The sequence below is a fragment of the Ptychodera flava genome, chromosome 3 (genome assembly GCF_041260155.1).
Source record: "Ptychodera flava strain L36383 chromosome 3, AS_Pfla_20210202, whole genome shotgun sequence".
In the NCBI taxonomy this organism is placed as follows: domain Eukaryota; kingdom Metazoa; phylum Hemichordata; class Enteropneusta; family Ptychoderidae; genus Ptychodera; species Ptychodera flava.
Window position 1 is genome coordinate 38,310,453 of NC_091930.1, and position 23,136 is coordinate 38,333,588.

Here is a 23,136-nt window from a genome sequence, read left to right on the forward strand (position 1 = left end):
GCTAACAGTGATTGGCTAATTTAAATACGGTAGTGACTTCACTCTGGTGCAATAATTAAGTAATATTGACCAGAAAGCAGGTCTGTAGCTATAACATACCGCACACTGCAAAAAGGTCATTGTACTTTTCAGTTACAAATGATCTTGTATTGACCAGTGGTTCATACCAACATCAACTCACTGATGTTAGAGACATGCACCTTTGGTATTTGTACTTCGTTTGTCCATAATGTACATTTCACATCAATCTAATATAAGTAGAAGTCAATATCCTTAATACATACTTGTACAATACGTACCAGTATTGACTTACATGTATTAACAAAACAAGTTATGGGAGCTAGCAAGCATATGAAAAGCCATCATGCTTAACGGTTTTGACTTCTGATATGGTATATAAAGAGAAATATATGACTTACTGTTGTTTCTAAAATATATGTAAAGTGATGTAAACTAACAAGGTTTACTAGCCTGTCAAATATCTATATCTCCTCCGCAGGTAGATATTTGACAGGCGTTAAATAATAATATTGACCTATCAAGGTTGTTGAATATTTAATATTATGTGCTGAATATTGACCTCACTATGAAAGCGTTTTGTTGAGGGCGGTAGGCAGGTAAATGTTACCAGGGTTCCCTAGTACATTTTAGCAGAGTATATCAACGCAATCAGATTAGGGGACTGCAGCTAGAGTTCCTAAATCATTTACCAATGTTCCTCATCTTTGGCGCAAACGCTGATTAATGAGGCGATATAATTATTCTTGTTATGTGGCACACCAAATCTTCCTGGCTGCTGTACGCTGTCTTGCACCCCTTGCAGTAGAAAGGAACTTCAGAATTCTGATGCCAGCTGGTATGGAGAGTGTAGAGGACGACATCGCTGAACTTCCAGCCGCAGTACGTGCATTCAAACCCTCCCCCAACGCTCTTGCTAGGTCGTAGTGTGTTGACCCTTGACCCTGTGGCATCGCTGTTGACCTCAGGCAGGTGTTCAGAGGTGGCCATGCGCGTGACGTGGCAGAAGAACTTGTCCCGCTGGCCGCAGTCCATCAGGCAACCTTTGCACTTGAAAGGCTCGGCCTCGCTGTGGTGCCAGCTGCTGTGCAAAGTGTGTTGAACCGAGTCCATGAACTGGATGTCACAGTGTTTGCACTGCAGACTTTCATCTTCAGCGCTGTACGCATCTGTCTTCGCTTCCATCGCCTGATCCGACGCCGATTTGGCGCCTCTGTTGCGCTCGCTTGTCTGAGTGGAAATGGAAGCTGACTTCGGGATTCCATCCGGTTCCATGGAAGAGTCGATTTCGCAGTCATGTTCTTCTCTATCCTGGTAGACAGAGTCACCTGCATTTTCCGACTCTTTCCCATCGTGTCTCCCTGATCCTACTGGGTACTCTCCCTCTGTCGGATCCTTGCCCTCCTCCTCTTTGTTTGTTTGTGTGACATATTCCTCCACAAGATTCTGCATCACCGACATCTCGTCGTCGGCCAATCTTCGCAAATCCTCAAAATCAGGATTGTTCTCTAAACTCTGTTTTTTCAGATCGCCTTCCTGAAGCATCGAAGTGCTGCTCACAGTTACATCCTCGACCTTCTCCTCCTGACCTTTGCCCTCTGACCCCACTGCTTTTCCCTCAGACGGGACAGAATGCCCCTGGTCCCTTCTCAAAGAGTAAACATTCAGTATCTTGGGCAGTAGACACTCTTCGTCACCATGGTGACTTTCCTCATCTCTCTCTCTTGTTTGCACTTTCTTCTCTCCAGTGACTTTCCCTTTAATGCCCTTTATGGTTGCTTCGAGCTTTGCTCTCTTAGTGTCCCTGTTGCTGGGCAACCCATTTCTCTTTAAACTCTGTTGCCATGGAGATTCATTGATACCGGCAGCTTCCTGGTCTTTCCTCTGGGGGATGGGACTACCGTGAGATACAGATGGGATATCATGCTCTTTTTCACCAACAGTTGTTTCTTCCTCTTGCTCTGTGTTGGTAACATCCCTGACTTCCCCATCCATCTTGCCATGGGACATCTCTGTCTCCTGACAGCCTTCCATTTCAATTTTGTTGCTCAAGTCAAGCTGCAAAATAAAAACAACAACAAAAGATGCCAATCATCTGGTTGGGCAATACACTGTCGGGTACATCACAGGTGTGTCTGTCCAGGGTGTAAGGGCCTGAAATGACAGAGATGCTTGTATGCAAATTGGTCAAACCTCATATCGGTATTGCGGTCACAAATAGACACATTTTTCTGTAATGTCATGTATTTCATTCACAGCTATAATATTGGCATATAACTGGTGATACTGAGGGCATGTTTTTTCTGTTATAACTGTATTTATTTCATGATTGCCATAGTTTGTAGCAACAAATCAACACATTGGCTGCCAGACAACAGAGGGCGCCATTTTATCAGCCGTTACTCAGCCCAATATTTACTGTACGGGATGTTAAAATGAAAGTTATCAACAAATCAGTTATTTCAACACATCAAAACTCCCTAAAACTTTCTTTGGCCCTGTATTAACCCTTTTCCTGCCAAGTCCATATTTCACCACCAGGTCAAGATGGTTAAAATTAATGAAACACAACGTATTCCATATGATGTATTTTAACATAATACTGTACATTTGGAAGCTGTTGAAAACATAATACTGTAAAGTTGATTTTTTTTGGACAAAAGATGCTATAACATACCAAGCCAAGCGGGTGAAATAAGTCATGTTTTGGCTCAATACCGCTTTTTACTGACTTGGCTGATGGGGAAGTGATACAGTTATTACTGTCTGGCAGGAAAATTAAGGGTTAAAGGGACAAAGTTACTCTCTTTGATCATTTTTTTCATAAATTTTGTTGAATATGAAAAATAGTTTGTATTCTTTGACTCCATGAAACACTCTGAAATAGTGCTCAACAGTGCAAAACCTAAACTCTGCTTGCAGCCGGACAAGATTAAACATTCAATGAAACATTTTACGGTCTGCACCAAAAAAGTCGAGTTCAATAATTCAAGTCCACATCTCTCACCATGCATGGCTAAGCATAGGTCATGCAAGTCTTGTAATGGAGTCTCCATTGACAGTGCCTTTCATATAGATAAGGAGAACAGCTTTCCCGTACATTGTTCCAATGTTTATTTGTCATAGTTGGAAAAGGAAAAATCCGTTTTGTCTAGAGGTCACAAATACAATCATCTGTTTGTATTCAGCAAAGGGGTATTTTTGACACTTTTGCAGTTATATATTGTCATATTTTTGCACACCGACTGACTTTATGCAAGAGTTTTCGCGATATTACAAAAAGGTCAAAAATGAGCGAATTTATCTATTTAATCATAAACATGAAATTTTAATCAGCACATAAAAATTTGAGACATATAACAGTTTACCCCATCAGGAAATAAATTCCTGCATACATATCAGTATACAACATACACACACAGACATGTATGACTTGTGCTGACTGGCTTTGTGAAAATACCTGAGAACAAACATACTGTTGCACTCTCAACGATGAAAAGTCATCTACAGCTATAACAGGACCACAAATTAAAAACATCACGCTTCAACAAAAAATTCAGACTCAGGGATTGTATATGGTGTTCACTTCCTTCATGTTTATCATGCATGAGCTGCTGCAATGTGAAAACAAGCCAACGCCCAGCCCTTCCATGTACAGGGGTTTTCCTTGAACCTTTGGCAAAATGTGAACAAGACATACGGTCTAAATTGAGGAGTTGCCAATTAGGTGATTAATACCAGTCGACCAAAATAAATCAACTCTGCTGAAGTTCTCTGACCTTGACAAAAAAATTGCTGTGGCCTTGAAATCTGATAAACACACAATCTTCCTTCCTCAGGAAATTTTAAATACAAAGTTTGCTAAATTTAGCAGTTTGATACTTGAAAAAAGAATATCAGACTAATAAAGGGACAAAGTTGCTCTTTTTTACCTTTTTGTGATATCAAGAAAACTTGAAACACTTCAATATTAAAAGTCACTCAGTGTACAATATGATAATGGTACATACTACAAAAGTGTCAAAAATTACCCCTTTGCTGAATGCAAATAGATGATTTGTTTGTGACCTCTATAGACAGACAGATGTTTCCTATTCTGACATCCTTTCCTATGACAAATACACATTGCCACAATGTAAGAAAGAAATGCTATCCTTATCTATACGAAATGCACAGCAAATTAAGATTTCATTACAAAAGCTTGCAAGAGGCCCAAACTTTTGTATTAAACCGTGCGTGTTCATGGAGACAGTTATGCACGTGCACAGAACTTGATTGTTTGTACAGACCGTAAATTCACCGAGTGTTTTTGTCTGGCTGCAAGCAGCGTTGAGTTTGAGCACACTTGACTTGTACCGGTATGTATGTCAGCATGTTCCAAGAAGTCAAGAAGCCCAAACAACTTTTCATATCAAACAAAAATTCATTAAAAGGTCAAAAACAGAGGGACTTTGTCTCTTGAACTTGGACATGTATATGTAACTTGTGTGACAAAAACAAAGGCCAGAACATAATGGCTTGTGTATTTTAGTGTGGTACAAGGGATAGCAATTTTCCTGGAATTCCAACACTGTAGAACGGCAGCCATACAGTTTGAATGAAAATATGAAAACATGGTGCGATGGGCAAGGGTAAAACATTGGATACAAGTTCCCAGTGCTTATACTGGTAGAATTGTTCTTGGGCCTCATGTTTACGCTCCTTTGGTTAAACTTTTGCAGCATTCTCAATTTTAGATCCATGTGTGACCTGTTGACCTTGTAGTAGTACACTGCAGTGATGGGTTAAGGTTCGTTTCAAATGTGGGGTTCAGATATTTTTGTTTCCTTTTAATTAAGAATTACAGACATGAGCAGCCAACCTAATATATGGTATTCAGTTAATTATGGATATCAAAATACGAATGTACCATGGCAGGTGGTGAGGGGTACACATCCAATCCTGGATGTGTACTAACCTAGTGTATGGTATGGACTTCATTTTGAATATTAAAATTTGAATGCACTGGTACCACTTCAGGTGGGGAGGGGTACACATCCAATTCATTATTACATGCCTCATATATCGAACGTCGCACGCTCCATAGGATTCAATGGTAACTCGTCGGTGACGTCGCGGGCCGCATAGCCATCATTGGACTGAAAGTGAACCAGAACTATTTTCAACTTGTCAACTTTTTTATGTAAAAATGTCAAAATTTCATGTTTTGCACAGGAAATCCGGTTTTGGAAAATTTTGCAGAAAAAAAATTGATAAACCACATAACAGTAGTTTCAATATATCATTGCGCCATTCGATGATGAAGTTCGTTTCAATGTTAACGGATTTTCGTCTTAGATGGAAATAAAGCATTGGATTATAATTTGCCACTAAATCTAAGTATTTTGAGTGAAAACTGTGTAAGAGTAAGAGAGGTATGTAATAAAAACACTGTAGACCAAACAAGGGACTATGTACCCTCGGGGCAGGAGACCATTTGCCCTCCTTACGTCGGGCAAATGGTCACCTGCCCTCGGCACATAGTCCCATGTTTGGGCTATAATATATAATATTGGATATGTACACCAACCTAGTATACGGTGTAGAGTTCATTATGAATATCAAAATTTTAATGTAACCATGGCAGCTGGCAAGTGGTACACATACACTAATACACTATCTAGACTGTAAGGAAAGATTGTTTCTATGGAACAAGTAATATTCTCTACTTGCTAAGAGTTAATGTTTTGTGAACTTTCTCAGTGAGAGCCCCCCCCCCCCCCCCCCCACTACCTCTGCAATTGCTGAATCCCATATTTTATCAAAATTCCACTCTAAATAATCAGATACACTTGCCATTCCCACTCGCCCCTATTAATACACATAGATTATTGAATATGGCAATCTATACCTTGATTCCCAATATGAAAATTGTACATTAAGGCAGGTGGCCTATAGTACTGACTAAATATGATGATGATGATGATTATGATGATGATGATGATACACCTTCATTCTGCCGATGAATAATGTAAAATCACATTGATTTAACCCTCTTGATAATGTGCCTAGACTTTGTCTAAAAATGAAAAACTATGTTGGAACTTGAAGGAATGAAGTGTGAATGATTTGTGCACGCTTCAACTTGGTGTAATAAACACTAATCAGATGGAAATGCGGGAAACTGTAGTAAACATTGTAATTATTGTTATTTTGAGTGAGTAGTCAAAACTAGTAGCATATATGCCACTGTCAGAATTAATGCAGCCTTACCATACAGTCGTGTTTTACAAGAGCATGGAGGAACTACAAGCAGGATTTCAAAATTAAATATTTTATTTTACAAGAAATTTTTGCTTGCTCTTCTTCGGCAGACAAATATTAAAGGTTATACACACCGCTCTAAAGCCTGGATTAATTTGATATTGTGACTGGTCCACCAGGAGGGGTTCTGTCTTGATGGGCACGCTGAACGGGTACAATGGAATGACTAGGTTGCAGCTTGTCTTAACCGCCTGGGGTAACGTGGCAAAACTCAAGGATGTGAAGTCCTCTCCCCATCCACTCAGATTACCTGGTGACACCTCTGTGATAATGGGGCCTTGACCTTGTTGGCTCATCAGCGCACTGTCCGCCGTAATTGTCGGGGACGTTTCGGGGGTCGACACTGTAGTCGGGGAAACCGGGAAAAACACGGGGACGTCCCTTATCTGCGGATGTTTTCTGCTATAATGCGCGTTGAGAAGTGTCTGGTTACGAAAGCTCGAATCGCACATTCCACATCTGTACGGTCGCTCTCCAGAATGGACGCGGAGGTGGTAGTCTAATCCCTGTTTGGATGACAGAAGACGGCCGCATATTTCACAGGTGAACGGCTTCAGTCCAACGTGCGTTCGCAAGTGATACTTCAGTCCACTGGGAGTCGAGAAGTGACGGTCACAGTGAGGGCAGCGCACACGTTCACATTCCCGATATTCTCTTGACCTCATCAGAGAGGCAGGTGAGTCCGCTTGCATCTCTTCCTTTGACTTCGTTTGACCGACGCTGGCGTGCAACGGAGCACTGATGGATGGAGAACGTGTCGCTACGGTGAGCGCTTGGGAGGAAGGCAGTGACGCCGATGACATGACTGGCATCATCTGAATCCCTTTCTTACGGTGTGTTCGCTTGTGAGCCGTCAGCGTGCTGTACCAACAGAACGACCTGTCACACATGTTGCACTTCAGCGGTTTCAAACCTTCGTGCATCCATTCGTGCTGCCGGAGGTAAAGTTCGTTTGGACAGATTTTCTTACAATACTGGCATTCATACTCATTATTGGCGTTCTTCTGCCTCTTCCTCGTCCAATACGGTCGCTCCCCAGCCACATTCATGGTGCTTCGATTAGTACTGCGTCTGAAAGAAATATGACAAGTCTTAAACGGGAAGTTACAGGACCGTGGGCGCACAATAGGGGAATTACTGATGACGCAGCCATTTGCATTCACTGGGCGGGAGTTTTGAATTCTCATAGCATCGCTTTGACCGTATAATGAATTTGAATGATCATGATGGGCACTTTTGTGATATATTCAAAGTTTGGTCAAACGGTCGTACAGGGAACACGTTTTGAAACATATGCGTTCTCCGACAAAAAACAGAACATTTGTTCAGTTTATTCTCGACTCATGTTTAGTTGCTATATATTCACAGACATCATATGCAAGATTCAATGACAATGAACGCCTGAAACATGGCAAAATTATGGGATTCTGGGACCAAACACGGCACGTCCGATCAATAGCATGGCTTTTTTACATTTGCACAGATTTACTATAATCCAGCTTTTATAGGGAAATCCTGTTTAAGTTATTTACTGCAAACTACAACAGGCTCATGCGACAAATTTTCCGACTCTGAAGTCTAGGATAAATGTGACACAACGGTATACTTTAACTCAAATTTTCATTCAATTACTAATGTTTTACCCGCAACTATTATTAGCAGTGAAAGAAAATGTGAAAAGTCTGCTCATCTTTAATGGGAAGCTGAAAAATTAGATCAGTCCCTTCAAATCTGCATACATCCATAGGTTTGTCATCAGGATATATTCACACTTGCTTTGCCCTGGAAATCCACTGAATCTTTGATTAGTTACCATGGATACAGGTGACTGAATGGTCCTTACTCAGTATTCTACAGACTCAGTAGACACAAGAGATCATGTGATGACGGCAAAAACCATCCCACGTGTGAAACGCATATGGAAATATACCAGTATTTCTACGCATGTTTGTGCACATACTAAGTTTTCTTTGTACAGTGTGGTAAATTCAAATTCCAGGTTTAACCCATCCACATAAAGACATCATTAGTTCTTGATACGTTGCTCTTTGCTTTTTCTCTCCTCAACAAAACTGTCAACATATTCCAGAGATCTGTGAATGTAATTTGCAAGGCAAAGTGTCATCCCTGTTTGGAAATATCACATAATTTTTTATCAAAAATATACATGACTGAAAGAACAGATCTTCTTCCCCTATATAGCAAAGTACCATTATGCTGTCAAAAAGAAGAGTTTAATAGCCTTGTTTTTCATGGCCTCCAGGATGTGAGTGAAATTGATGCTACATTAAAACCAGGAACTCTTAAAAGACTCAGCACAACTGTACCAGATTCTAAAATTTGTTGCCATAGAACCCCGTGTAAATTCAATTAACTCAAAGAATAGCAGCAAATCCAGGGCTGTAAACATAATGACGGTTATTCTTTAGTTTAATACTAAATTTACTGAAATTACTCAGATCTCAAATTTCTGCAATCAACATTTTTTCAATATGAAAACAATTTTGAACATAGAAATACTGGTAAGGGACTATTATTGAAATCAAATGAGGAAAGTATAAAAAAAATACCGGTACTAACATCAAATAAAGTTCTAATGGCTGGAACTTTAAATGCATAAAATAAAACACATTTTTCCACTGGATTGCCACTTCTCTTTGCTAATTCAGAAATTCATTTTGGAAATCCACGGCCACATATACTTCCGCATTGCTTTCATTATTTTATCTACACATACACTAGACAAAATTACTGATATACTTTCACTATATTTATGCACAGTATGGGCATATATGGCACACCACATTAGTGGTATACTCAATGTACCCGTATATCTTAATTCTTTTTGTATGGAACATACAATACAGTATTGAAGCAGAACAAGACAGATCCAGCAAAACGGTGAGTTTGCGCCATTTGTTTACTTACAGTAGAACGCACCTCAGGGACAGATATTTTGACCCTCAAACTTTTTCAATTCTTTTTCTAATCTACCTTTTGTGGGGGTTCATTTCAAAGCTCTCGGTGTACGAAAACTTCACTGCCTTAATTTTTCCAAAGTCGAATTTTTTTTTTCTCCATAACACAGGGATGGCGGCCATTTTGAATTTCAAATAACGGTAAATTTTGAGTGATTTGTTCATCTGGTACTAAAACTTGCACGGTGACCCCGGATTTTTATTCTTACTTTGGTAAAAGATCAGTTGAAAGCTTCATTGAGGAAAGTCTGAGCAAAGGTTTGACTCTTTCACTTTTTAGGCACATACTACCTTAACACAGATCATTGTGAACCAAGAGTACACTGTACTAGTGTGCACATTATTTCTATACATACGTGTATATTTACTGAATTTGACAAACGCACAGAATCAGGATTTGTGTCCATATCGTCGCTTATCATTATCAAGCATTTTGCCTAGTGGATAACAGAAATGTTATTCGTATTATACAGTACAGTATTGTGTATAGTTCTGATCGAGCCCCTATTTAAACAGCATTATAATTTTTATTTGCCCGTGTATTTCATGTGTGAACAAAAGACTGGACACGTCAACCACATTACAGTTAACAGTGTTAAGATAGATGTTGGGTGGATCAGGTAGAAGAGTTAATTCGGATGATATCTTGTAAAAGAAAAGTGCATAGAGATGTAGATACTGGAGCTTTGAAAGATTAACAAAGTTGCATACACGAATTAATTGTCTGCTATTTATATTACCGTAAGATGCAGTATCATAATGCAGCAAACTCATTGTTTGACTTGATTTGTCATTTTTTGAAGCCAAACTGTGTCTAAATTATCCTTGTGAGTGTATTTAGAGAGCAGAATTAACAAGTCATCACTGATGACACAGTCCCTGCTCGCAACATTAATTGACATACAGATGCGCACTACAATACAATGTCTGTGTGCCAAGTTTGAACGAAATCTGTTCAGGGATAGTTGAGTTATGGTTCAAAACATGGAAAAATTGCAACAAAATGGCCATCAGGTTGCCATATTGGATCGTATCGTAAAATAAATTGACTTGCATACCGGTATATATGCAACAGTACTTTATCTGTGTAACAACAGTGAATGAAATTGGTTCAGGGATAGTTGAGTTACGGTTCAAAAACATGAAAAAAAAACCCATAATAAAATGGCCGCCAGGTGGCCATATTGGATCATATCGCAAAATAAATTGACGTGCATATGTATGGCACAGTACTTTATCCTTGCACACAGTTTGTAGAAAATCGGCTCAGGGGTGACAGACAAAGGGCTGCTGACAGACGGACGGACGGAAGTTCCCGCTGGACTGCGTCCGCAGGGATTAACCTGCGTTTAATATTGCTGTGTATTTCACATTCCATGGTGCCAAAACAGTAAAAGGAAGATTTAAATTGGCATTGTTTTTTGCATCATCTGCTTACACTGTGAGTCTTCTCATTATTCCAATCATAATTTTATTGCAACAATTTACTAACTTTTCTGATGTTTTCTATTATGACTTTAATAATTTAAGACTCAAGGCCACAACTTTAAATTAGTTAGTTTCTGATCAAAATTTTAGGAAAAAAGCTGCCAAAAATGATCTTGATCTGAGGAAAAAATTGTCTATGTTATATTTTGTGAAGGTTATAAAATTGACTTTGGAACTCAAAAGGTATTATGTATTTTTTTTCATTAATACTCCACTTAAACCCTGTACTGATACTTGCTAGCAGATCTTGCAAAATTGATAAAAAAAAATATATCAACAACATTTTCAGGGAATTCAACATTTCAATGGCCAACTGAATTCTAAGTTTCATGATAGAATGCTTATTACTGTTACTCATGTAATCTGAGCTGAGGAGTAAAGACGTTTACTACATTCAGTCAGTATATAATATGCCACACTTTGTAGCCTCCCTGCAATAACAGAACGACAATACACCTTCGGAGCATACATGTATGTTAGCTAAAAAACGAAACGTGCATGAGATATCAGATTTCGAGAATCACACCCTGATTAAACATTCTACGTTTCTAAATTTCCCATAATCAGTCCACAATTTCAGCATCAAATGAGGACAGTTGGCGTTAAAACAAGATGTCTGAAAAATCACCAAAAAAAAATATGATGCCACCTATATACAGGCCTCAAGTCAAAATAACAGTGGCCACAGCTATTCATTACATTTGGTTAATATACCGGTACCTTCCACTTAGAAATTTTTCCAGTTAAAACAAATGTTGCGACTATAGCATATATCGCAAAATTTAATTAAGTTTTCCAGTTCCATAACCCAATACTGCAAGTGTGAAAACATATATGATATATGCAGAATTCTATGACAAAATGTGTAAGGATTACCATACAAACAGCCCGGCAGTTCACTGAAAAAAATAAAAATGCAGGAAAACAAATCTGGTACACCAAATCTCAAGGTATAAAAGAAGAAAAACGTTGAAAATGCAATGCTATGGCAATGTCCATACCCATTATAATAGGTTTCCATTTTGGAGAGGAAATTAATTTGTTGAAAACAAAATATGCTGGTACCAGGAAGAACTATGGAAAGTAGACTCTGAGCACGAACTGAATGATGGCAAATATTTAACATCAATACCTGTACATCAATGAGATTTTCATAAAAATAAAATGAAAATGCGTTGCCAAAACCAAGGTGAAATTTGCAAACATGTTTTTCCAACCCTGAGGTAAAACATAAAATTAACAGAATATATGCTCATTGTAGAATATATCGTGACATGAGTTTGTGTTCAAATTTGTGTATTTAGCAGGTACATGTTATAAATTAAATAGCGCAAAAAAAGGATAAATACAATTCATGAGAAACAACGTCATGATAAATAACATGAAATTAACAAAATATCTGCTTACTGTGGAAAGTAGAATATATAGTGATGTCAATAAGATAAGTTTGTGTGTTCAAATTTCTGTATTAGGCAGGTACGCCTAAATAAATTTAATACTTTAATGCAAAACACGAATCAGTACTATTTATGAGAAACATGTCATGATTAGTATGAGAAAAAATGGCCTCACATAAATATTTTTTCTCTCTTAAATTTTATCCCATGTAATGATTTTAGTCTACTAGATTTAATAAATTACATTTTTCTGAATGTGAGTCACTTCAAAGGGTATTGTCTTTCATAACCTCTATATGCTATTACGCCAGCAATACTCTTCCTGAAATTCAAATGATCCTTTTAACACTCAGAAAATACAATTTTACTTTGCATAAAAACATATATTTTTTGGCAAATAACAAATGCTACAGCTTCCTGAAGTCCAAACAACCATAACTATCACTCAGAAAATGTGCTCTTTTGTATAACTACTGGTACATACTCTTGCATATTGTATGCCATAGCAATTAATCGAAAAACATATACTCTTCCCAGGCCACCACGGCTCGAATTACAGTTTTCAATTTTGCTGTGCATATGTGACGTTCGAAGCCACAGGCACTTATCAAATATTTCTTCACAGGCACCGCTTATTACACAGAATGAAATAAGCAGTCTTAGGGGGTCATCCACAATAAATGATGACGCATGGCTGGGTAATTCCTTCATTTCTTCACTGGGGTAGGGGTACGAACTCACTTCATTTTGCTGGCGTCAAAATCGCATTGGGATTTTTTGTAATTATTATTGTTTTCTAAAGTTAGGCAATATGGCATCTTGGGAGAAATAAAGCACTGTGGGGTAGGAAGTGACTAAAATTAGCTGCAAAATAAATAATTTACAAATGGAACGCTACATCGTGATTTTATCTTTGGATTAAAGTTGATACTTAGAAGTTGTTTATACCCAATATCACCTGTTCCTGTGTTCAATGCTGATATGGTGAAAGGAATAGGCAACATTTATTCATATAAGAACTTTCATTTTTAGGCAATCACAATCTCTGTTTGAGAAATTCTTGAATATGGCCTAATTACACAAATTCATTAATATGAGAATTAATCACAAGCCAAACCCAGTGAACTTTCAGCATACCTAATGCTACATGTCAGGCCTCGAAGTTTATTTTTTTGCTTACCTGCCAACTGGGCAGGTACTCTGAAACTTTACCAGCCCAACAAATTTTTTACCTGCCCAAGCCAATTTCACAAGTCTTTTACGTGTGCTACTATGTCAGAGCCTGTCTTCTGTATCACGTCGTACCTACAAAGAAAGCTGATGATTTGTTGGCCAGTACTGGGACCGGGAAACTCCTACTGTAACAGTATTTATAGCAATACATGACTGCCTGCTCGTCTTTCTCATCTCGCTTTAGCCATTTGAACCATTCATCCCTGTATTTTCGCTCATACTCCTTCCTATACGAAGTCGAATTGTGCACTACCATTGCTCTTCACGGACTTTTTTGGCAGATCGTCCATGTAGCCGACACGAACACGAAGTGTCTGTTACCGGCTACCAAAAACTATGAAAAATAGTCAAGAATGAGCTACAAAATCACTATCAGTTTTAAGTTGCAGGTATAATAAGTCTGTGCCTTTGTATAAAATACTATAAAAATAGTAGAAAGTGAACAGTCAGCTGAAAGTTAGTTGAGGAGACCTTAACCGCATATCATTTGCATCTCATTGTCGGCTACATGGACTGTGTGCCACTTTTGACTTTCTGTTGACGTGCTCGCTACAGACGTCGATTCACCACATGGCTCCACATTTGTTGTATCACTGTCATAGCCTCTGTCGGCCGTTGCTGTACTGTCTCCTTCTTTGTCATCGCCTTTTCTTTTCTCACTTTGATTTTCTTGCGCAGTACAAACTACCTTCGAACATTTTGTAAAGCCAAAGTTTGAAAGACTCATGTTTATTCTATGAGGTGAAGCGAGGCACGTACGTACGGAGGAATGAAAAAGTCACATGTCGCAGTGACGATGTATGCAAATTTATGGTAGCTCTATATTTAGACCACGTACACTGCTGTGCATGCTGCATGCTGTGTACGTGTGTGGGAGAGCTGTCAGGTCGCAACACCAAATATGTACTGCCCTCAATGCGGAAGTCGCTTGATGATAACGCGATCGCGTCAAACATCCTTCTACTTTGAAACGGTCCGTGCTTTGAACTTAGGGCAAGGGCACTTTTAATTGATTTATTTCCTGAATGTGGACATTTCTATCAGCGGAAACATGAATTTCATGAAATAAGCAGTATTAGTCTGACAAATTCACCGGCCCAGCTGGGCCGGTGACAATAAAATATACCTGCCCAGCGCAATTTTTACCGGCCCTGGGCCGCTGGGCCGGCGTAAACTTCGAGGCCTGCATGTATGGGTTAATCAAAGCATGGCTCGAAATTAGCGGTAGTCCCGCATCCACAGACTACCAACTTTTCCCTGGGGCTACCAAAACCCATGAAATGGTAGCCTACACGGACTACCGGTACCAAAGGCTAGGACATGAAATTACATAATGGGCGAGATGACCGACGCTCGTACAGTCAACCCAGCTGGACACATGATAGTGTGCTATGGTGGAGAAATATAGTCAAAATTGCCACGAAAGTATTAGGAACATGACTGTACCAAGTTGTCATCCTGTGTTATGTTTACACATGCTGAGTGAAAAGTCATCAAAATTTGCATATTATGGCTCTAGATATGTGTGAATAGGTCATCAAATTTTGAGGGGTCACTGTTGTCCACTACACATGCTATACCGTTCTCCTAAAGCTTAGTATAATGATCTGCAGGTATTGATGTCAAATGACTAGAATATTCACTTCCTGGATAGAATCATGAAAAATAAATCTTTCATTGTCAAGATATGAATAAAATATCCTTTAAAAACAACTCTTCATTCATACATGGGCTACCAGACTTTGTTACTGGGCTACCAACTTCAGAAAATGGTAGCCCAATGGGACTACCAGGAGAAAAAATTAATTTCAAGCCCTGCAAAGTATGTGCAAAGTCACATCAGCTTTGGTCAAATACTTCTTGAGATATGGCCTAATTACAAAATTCATTGAAAATATGCCAAAATGAGCAATTAATCAAGTAGCCACATCTACCAAAATCCAATCAGATATAGATCTTCTCATGTCAATGCTACATATCAAATTGCAAGACATTAGACCCAACATTTCTTACGGTAAGTTATGAGTGGAACAAAATCCGTCTACAGACGGACAGACAGACGGACAGACAGACGGACATTGCAGTGACATAGGACACCTTTGGCACTTAGCGCCACGGTGTCCATGAATTTTCATAATTAGGGATATTTATCTGAATTGACTTGATCAAAATTGATGAAACTTGCTATGTACATTAAAGACACTTAATACAACATTATTGACAATCATTAAGCATTTTTACTTAAGCCTATTCCTAATTTACATATTTAATGAACTTTGCTTATTAGGGATATATACCGGGATCTACCTGATCAAAATTGGCAAAACATGCTATGTACACTGATGATTAGGTTATTAGGTTAAAACAATATCGAAAGTCATTTCACATTTTCATGTCAGCTAATTTATAATTTGCATATCTAATGAGCTTTCACAGCTCGGCATATATGGCTTGAAGGACTGGCCAACAGTAATTACACTTGCTATAGAAAGTGGTGATACAATAAGAGCAGTCAAATAACTTTAATATTTTTATTTCAGCTAATTACATATTTGTATACTTCATGACCTTTTAGAGTTAATCGGCGGTGATTATTGTTCATTATGTTGATCATAATAATTTCAATGAAGTTGCAAACATGTGGCAACGGTTCAAATTTACACATAACTTCAATATACAATGAAACACGTGAGCATTTACAGTTCATATCTGACAGGGCGCGCAATGATTACACTTGTTATGTCATCACGTGAACGTTCCCTCTATAGTCAATATATAGAGATAAATACACCAGCGATCGAACGATCAAGACCGCGACGATCATGTAAATACTGGCTATCGACAGTGCGTATTTTACAACGGTAATTGTTCGTAATATTGATGGCGAGGGAATATAACTAATCCATGTTGGAGGCCAGTGACTCCAGGCTAAATCAGAATTCAGGGGTCGGAAACCGGGGTCGGAAGAAGCAAGTTAGCTAATCTGTAATTGTAAACCCGTGTTCGTTGAAAGTTGTTGAGAGAAAACGTTTATGTAGACATTTTTTTGTGTTTTCATACCTGTCTTGTACACATATTCAAATTATTATTTTTAATATTGTAATCATACTGTTAATACGGGTGTTTTAAAAGGCTTGTAAATTCAAATCTGCGTCTGAAGTTATAGGATCTGAGATCTGATATCTGTGGATCTGAATCTGAGGATCTGAGGATCTGAATCTGAGGATCTGAAAAGTCAACTCTACCAAACCATAAGGGAGATTGTATTTCTCTGACCAGATGACAGGATTCTGGAAACCATAAGGGAGATTGTATTTCTCTGACCAGATGACAGAAGCAGCGGAAAGCTATTTTGAGGTATATCAGGTTATACTTAGAAACAACCGAAGAATTCTGTGTCAGGATTTTGACCCCTTCAGAATATTTTCCCACACTTTGTGCCACTGAGTACTAACACTGATTTTTTGTAACGGAAACCACTGATTCTGAAGGCATGTTAACCCTTTCACCACCATGGTTTGTCCCACATCCATTGTTTTCTATGGTAAAGTTGGACCTGTATACAGGGAACTGGGGTGAAAGGATTAAGGTAGAATATGCCTCAGGGACAGGTATTTGGACTCTCAACTTTTACAACTTTTTAATTTCCCAGGGAGCTTACTGTCAGCATTTTAGCATTTTGAAAATCGAAAATTTTGTTTTTCCCAATAGACTTCACAATGGGATGGTGGCCATTTTGAATTTCAAACATTGGTAAAATGTTTATTTATTTAAAACTTTAACAATATATGCTAAAGTTTAAAACTATATAATATATAAAACTATATATATATATATATATATATATATATATATATATATATATATATATATATATATATATATATATATATATTTTATTATACATCTACCATCAAGAACAATAGAATTTAGCGTGCGCTAAAAAGCCGTAAGGAACGCGCGCCCGTTCCGAAACACTACGGATTCAAGGCACCCCATTCCCTGCGGCTGTATCTGCGTGTTCACTGTAAAACGGTTTCAAGGGACCCCTTGGACAAGTGCCAGAACAAGTCTCGTGCGCGCTCTGTACGTATGTATGTGTGTAGTGCACACACTCCAAAACTTGCAGAAGCGTGTCCGAGGTAGCGTTCCACACTGGCACGATAAAATTGGAAGAAAAATTGTTGACATTGCACGAAAACGGTCACTACTACGACATTATGATGCCCTGATCAGGAATGTAAGATGTATAATAATAAGGTTATCACGAAAATACCGCAAAGGATGCACTCGGACATTGGCGCCGTGCATCGCCCTCCGCTTCGCGTCGAGCGATACGCTGCGCCAATGTCCTCGTGCATCCTTAGCGGTATTTTCGTAATAACCTCATAATATTCACTAACAGGAGGATTTTAGAAATGAGAGATAACAAGTGGTTACAGGACAAGTATTAGGTAATTTGTTTCTCTAGTAGAACTGAGCTCTGCACATTGACCCCTGATTTTTATTTGTGATTTGATAAGAGAAAAGTTGAAAGACTCATTGAGAAAGGTTTGAGCGAAAGTTTAAGTCTTTCACTTTCGAGACACATACCACCTCAAAGGAACAATAGCTGTAACTTTGAATATTATTTCATTCTTTTGTTTAGGAAAAAACATAGGTACATTTTCTTGCCCTTCTTACTAAGGTAGTATATGCCTCGAAATTGAAAGACTTCAACTTTCAGTCAAACTTTCCTCAAGGATTATAATTATGGATATATTGTAGATTTTCACTTCCACTTCGTACTTACAAAAATTTTGATCAAATCAAAAGCCTGAATAAATTATAGCAAAGGTCATCTACACTTTTTGCATATTGTCTACTGTTATGCTAATAGTACCTGTTAGGATGGCCAATATACGTCATGATCAGATAAAAAGTGCGCCCTCAAGTTGTACAAATCTATCATAGTTGACTTTAACATGGGGAGGGGAGGGGTGCTTGTATATAAGTTGACGACTATGTATTGAGGAAAGAACTGAGGCGAGGCGGTCTCTCACCTCAGACTGAATATCGATTGAAGCAGGCCTAGCTCTGATATCGCAGCAATGCTAGTGGTGGCTATCGAATGCGCTCGGGTCAAGGGTTATCGCCACAGTACCGCTGCAAGCCAACCCATAGGCTTTTTTGGTGGTTTACTACGATACTGATCGGTGTCAATGACACTTACCCATTTATATCCCCAATTATTAAGGATTTCTGGTCAAAATACTACTGGAAGTGTCACAAGATCAAACAGACCAAAAAAGGTTAATGACCTCGGTTCACCCCTGGTCATCAAATTTACGACTTTTCCCAACATATATTGCTTTGCAGAGCGAGAGGTGGGCCTGACGCAATTTCAATTGTTTCTGAGGTTAGGTAACGTGTTATCTTTTAATTTAGAAAAATTTTAATCATATCAGAAGTCTGCATAAATTATAGCAAGGATCATCTACACTCTTTTCATATTCCCTATGCTTATAAAGACTTGTTAGTACATTTCCCTACTCTCTATGATCGTAGCGTTGAGCGAATTACTCTACACTTAAACATGCGCAATTTTAGCTGAGTTTTAATGTGATAAAGTGTTAATTTGAATGATATGGATGGCCAATACACAGTGAGAAAATCAGATTAAAAAGTGTGCCCCGGTTTTAGACAAATTAAACCATCACGAAAATGAATTAATGGTCATGTCCGTTAATTCACTTTTCAATTTTTGCGATGGTTTCATGTATCGTGTCTAAAACTGGGGTTGAATATATGCATGGTCACCCATTCATTCAGTATCTTTCAACATGTCAAACAATATAAGTAGTATCTCGTATCTAACAAAATTCATGAAAAATGGCTGACTTTGTCCTTTCAAGTTGTACAAATCCAGTTGACTTTAACATGGTGGGATCTTGTATATTAGTCAACAACTACCTATTGTGGAAAGATGCGAGGCGATGCGGTCATCTCCCCAGACTGAATATCAATTAAAGCACACTAAGATTTTTCCAACTAGGAAATGTTTGACATTTAAGCTCAAACTACGCAAACAGGTCTCTGGCAGCACTATTTTTGTCAAGGCCAAGTTATTTTCAGCTCAGAAAGTATCATTTCAGATATCAATATGAGTAAAGATTTGACTCTAAAGTATAAATCAAATAACATGGTATCTAGTCAGAGGACTCAAAATAATTGCATTAAAGGGGAAGTTCACCAAGGCTGATGTTTACACATGTGCTAGCTTTGGGGGTCCCTTATTCTAGAAAAGCCATTTTCACAATTTATAGCTCACGCTATTTTTTACGAAAACAGACAAAAATAGTAGGGGAAGTTGCAGTTTAGGGCAAAGTATTTTGAACCATGGGGAAAAAGTGCCAAGCTTGGCGCTTTCATCATGTGATATGCCAGGGACCATCTTCCGATGGGTATGGCATTGTCGTTCACGTTAACACCAGCCTGTGTGTATTTGCATAATATGAGTTGATCATGCAGGTTGCAAATGTGATTCTCTCATTGATCTTACAAATCTCGCAAGTTTGTGATGTCATCTGAGATCATAAGCCAGTGTGCAACTCATCGGTGGCAGCCATATTTGCATGACACAGGCCTTAACGTTTGCTAACCTACTTAGCTGAGTAAACATGCCAAGGAGCATGAGGGTAACCCAGGACAGCAGAGTATACTGAAGTTTTCTAGGAGGTTAGAATTTTGCTTGTATATTCCCTCCTAAAGCTAAAACAATGTTTTTTTTTTGGCTCAGCCCTGACATGTATCCGGCTGAGAACACGTGAGTGTTATGATGATACATATTTGGACATCAGTGACTTATTCCTGTCGTTATTTTTTCATTTTTAAAAAATGTAATATTCATTGAAATCAGTGAACGGGAATAAATTTTTGAAATACTGTCACAGATTTCTTTTCCTTTGAGTTTTCTATACAAAAAAATCTGAAAAAATGCTCCCCAAGTGCCACCAAATAACATCATTTTAATCTCTAGTTTTCAAAAGCTCAAACGGCAGGAGGGGGACCCCCGCCCCTTTGCACCACATCTTTGCCCTCTTGTAAAAAATCCCAGACAAAACACTGTGACCTGGAACTATTTTCAACTTGACAACTTTGGGATTTAAAAATGATCAAATTACAAGTTTTAAAGAAAATTATACATAAAAATGTCAATAAACGACATAACAGTCAATTCAAATATATCAATGCGCTGTTCAATGCTGACAACTGTTGTGCGTTTTCACTGATTTTCCTGTTTTCATGGCGTCTAAATCTGGAATGAAAACTATGTAAGACTTTGAGGCATATAAGAACAATGTAGCCTAAACAAGGGACAATGTAACCGTGAGGCAGGAGACCATTTGCCTTATGTTAGAAGGGCTGTCCACAGGGTGCACAGGCCCTTGTTTGGGAAAACCAGAACACTAATAGCCTAATACTCTAAAAGGGAGCTAAAACTAACACATACTTTGAAGACTGTTTTAAGTAAAATGCCAAATGAGATGCATCAAAGTTATATATACCACAAAGTTATATATATTTTATCCAAAGTTATCAATCCTTCAATAACTCTTTACAATTAACCCTGTGAGCGCTGTAATTTTCTCCCACCAAAATTTTAATGCAAAATTTTACCAATTTTCATGAATTTTTCTGTAATTTTTTGATAATTTTGAACCAAATGGCCATCACATTTCATTAGCTACAATTTTTTCTCGAAATTTTGGTAAAAATCTGAGAAAAATTGACAGGGGTTTATTTTAAGTAGGGGACAAAAATAGACTTTGGGGCTCAGAGGGTTAATGTTGACATTACATCCCCTTGTTACCTATCAGTCCCAATAGAGAAAAGATGTCTTTGATTTCAAATTTTTTATTGTGTAACTTGTCACGATCATTTCCAAACTGTAACTTCCCTCAGTAGCTGCAATAACAAGCAACAACAACTGCCATTTTAATGGCGCGACCATGTCTGTTGTTGAAGCAGAAAGTCCAAGCCACATATTTTACTGTCTGCATTTCTTGCTGTTTTTTTTCTGAGAGCATAGACACCGATTTGCAAAATTTCTATGTCCATAATAATGGTAGGTAAGCTTACCCACACAATTTGCAGCATATGCCCAAATTTATTGATTCGCCCTTCTTGTATTTATTTAACCTGTAGTCTTGTTAGACGTATAAATCATGATTTATATGTAAAAAAAAAAAAACAATTAATAAAATTGCTTAAGCTTTCATGGGAATAAAGAAAATATTCTGCCATTCACGATACGTCATTAAAAACACAAACGAAATTGTAGTTTGTTAGAGATACTATAAAATTATTTAATTCTATCACAAATGGTTTACGGCAGTGAACATCACTGAAAAAATTGTCTGCATTTGTTCGAAAAATACAGAAATGAGGTTAAGTAAACACGATAAAATTACTGCTATTATATAGTAATACTAAATGCATGGAGTAAAAATAAAGTTGGGGCCCCCGTTTGACATTTGACAGACACCAGCAGTTTGTGCACGCGTAAAGCGGTATACTTAGCTTTCGATTTTTTTGTATTATTAGTATTATTTTTGCGGCCACATTTGCAGACTACATCGCCCAGTTCACAAAAACCATCGTGCAATATGAAGTATACATAACCCTGAAATCCGTGAATCACGTCGACACACTGTAATGAGAAACTGACGCGGCGAAAAAGCGTATTCAAAACCCGCAATAAGGCGCTCCCTTAAAAAAACAGAGGGGCACCGGCTTCAACGGTGAACTGCAGTCCTGCGCGTCGACGACAAATAAAAGCATTGAAAAACGCGATCTCTACTTACCGATAGATACGCCTTTTAGCGCTTGACTGCAAACTAAAGGTCGTTCGGGATCAGAGATCGCCCTTCTCATTCAGACATCTCATTAATTGTAGGCTGGGGACCTTCACAATTCATTCATCCAGCAGATCTCGGCCGCGCACACACACAATGCGTAAAGTGCACAGCCTCATATGGAGGTCGAGTTTGCCTGGAGGTCACACATAAAGTGTAAATTTATAGCCTCGTTCAAGGTACAAATAATCTATGATTAACTAACACGTTTTAAGTGCTAAATATTATCTTTTTATTCAGTCAAAATAATTGTATAGGTTTACTAATATTCAATCATTAGTTATAAAAGGAACTTAATGTGGTTTACTTTATATACATAGAATATAAATAAATTACTTTATTTGAGCCTAAAATTCTTTGGTGGCGCTGCTCAAGAGGCCCTATCATGAAGCTGGTTCGAAGTATATGTGGCACGTATGGAACGTAGGACTGTGATGTCCCAAAAGCATCCGGGCCAAACAACCGATTTGAAACATGTAAATGTAAATATGCTTTCATAACATGTTCTGGACAAAATTTAAATTTAGAAGGGCAGAATAACTGCTGTCTGAATATGTCCTTCCACTGCAATTGGAAAATGCCCCTCCCGCCTTTTAATAGATCTCAAGATTTTATGCTCTCTCCATGAAGAAGTCTCACCCCCACTACTAACTAAAGATTCCCCATTGCGTAACCCTCTCCACCAAAAGTCCAATTGTGGTCAGACTTTCCTCATCCACGATCTAGAAAGCAACCGAATGATATGCTCCCTGCTCACCCTTTGAGCAGTTTCAAGGTCAATCAATCAATCAATCGATCAATAAATCAATCGATCGTGACTGC

At 38.3% G+C, this 23,136-nt stretch overlaps 1 protein-coding gene across 1 annotated transcript; it reads right to left on the bottom strand.

Moving 5' to 3' along the window:
- Positions 1-80: 80 nt before the first annotated feature.
- Positions 81-22,435, bottom strand: LOC139129952 (uncharacterized). Its single transcript, XM_070695655.1, has 3 exons — positions 22,264-22,435; positions 6,396-7,392; positions 81-2,076 (listed from the first exon to the last, which is right to left on the bottom strand). The coding sequence occupies exons 2-3, from the start codon at positions 7,368-7,370 to the stop codon at positions 742-744; spliced, it is 2,310 nt and encodes a 769-aa protein (XP_070551756.1). The 5' UTR covers positions 7,371-7,392; positions 22,264-22,435; the 3' UTR covers positions 81-741.
- Positions 22,436-23,136: the final 701 nt, after the last annotated feature.

Coding starts and splice junctions, on each gene's coding strand:
- LOC139129952 (XM_070695655.1), bottom strand. CDS start 7,370: ATGAATGTGGCTGGGGAGCGACCGTATTGGACGAGGAAGAGGCAGAAG. Junction 2,077..6,395: donor TTAATCCAGGCTTTAGAGCG/GTGTGTATAACC, acceptor TTTATTTTGCAG/CTTGACTTGAGCAACAAAAT.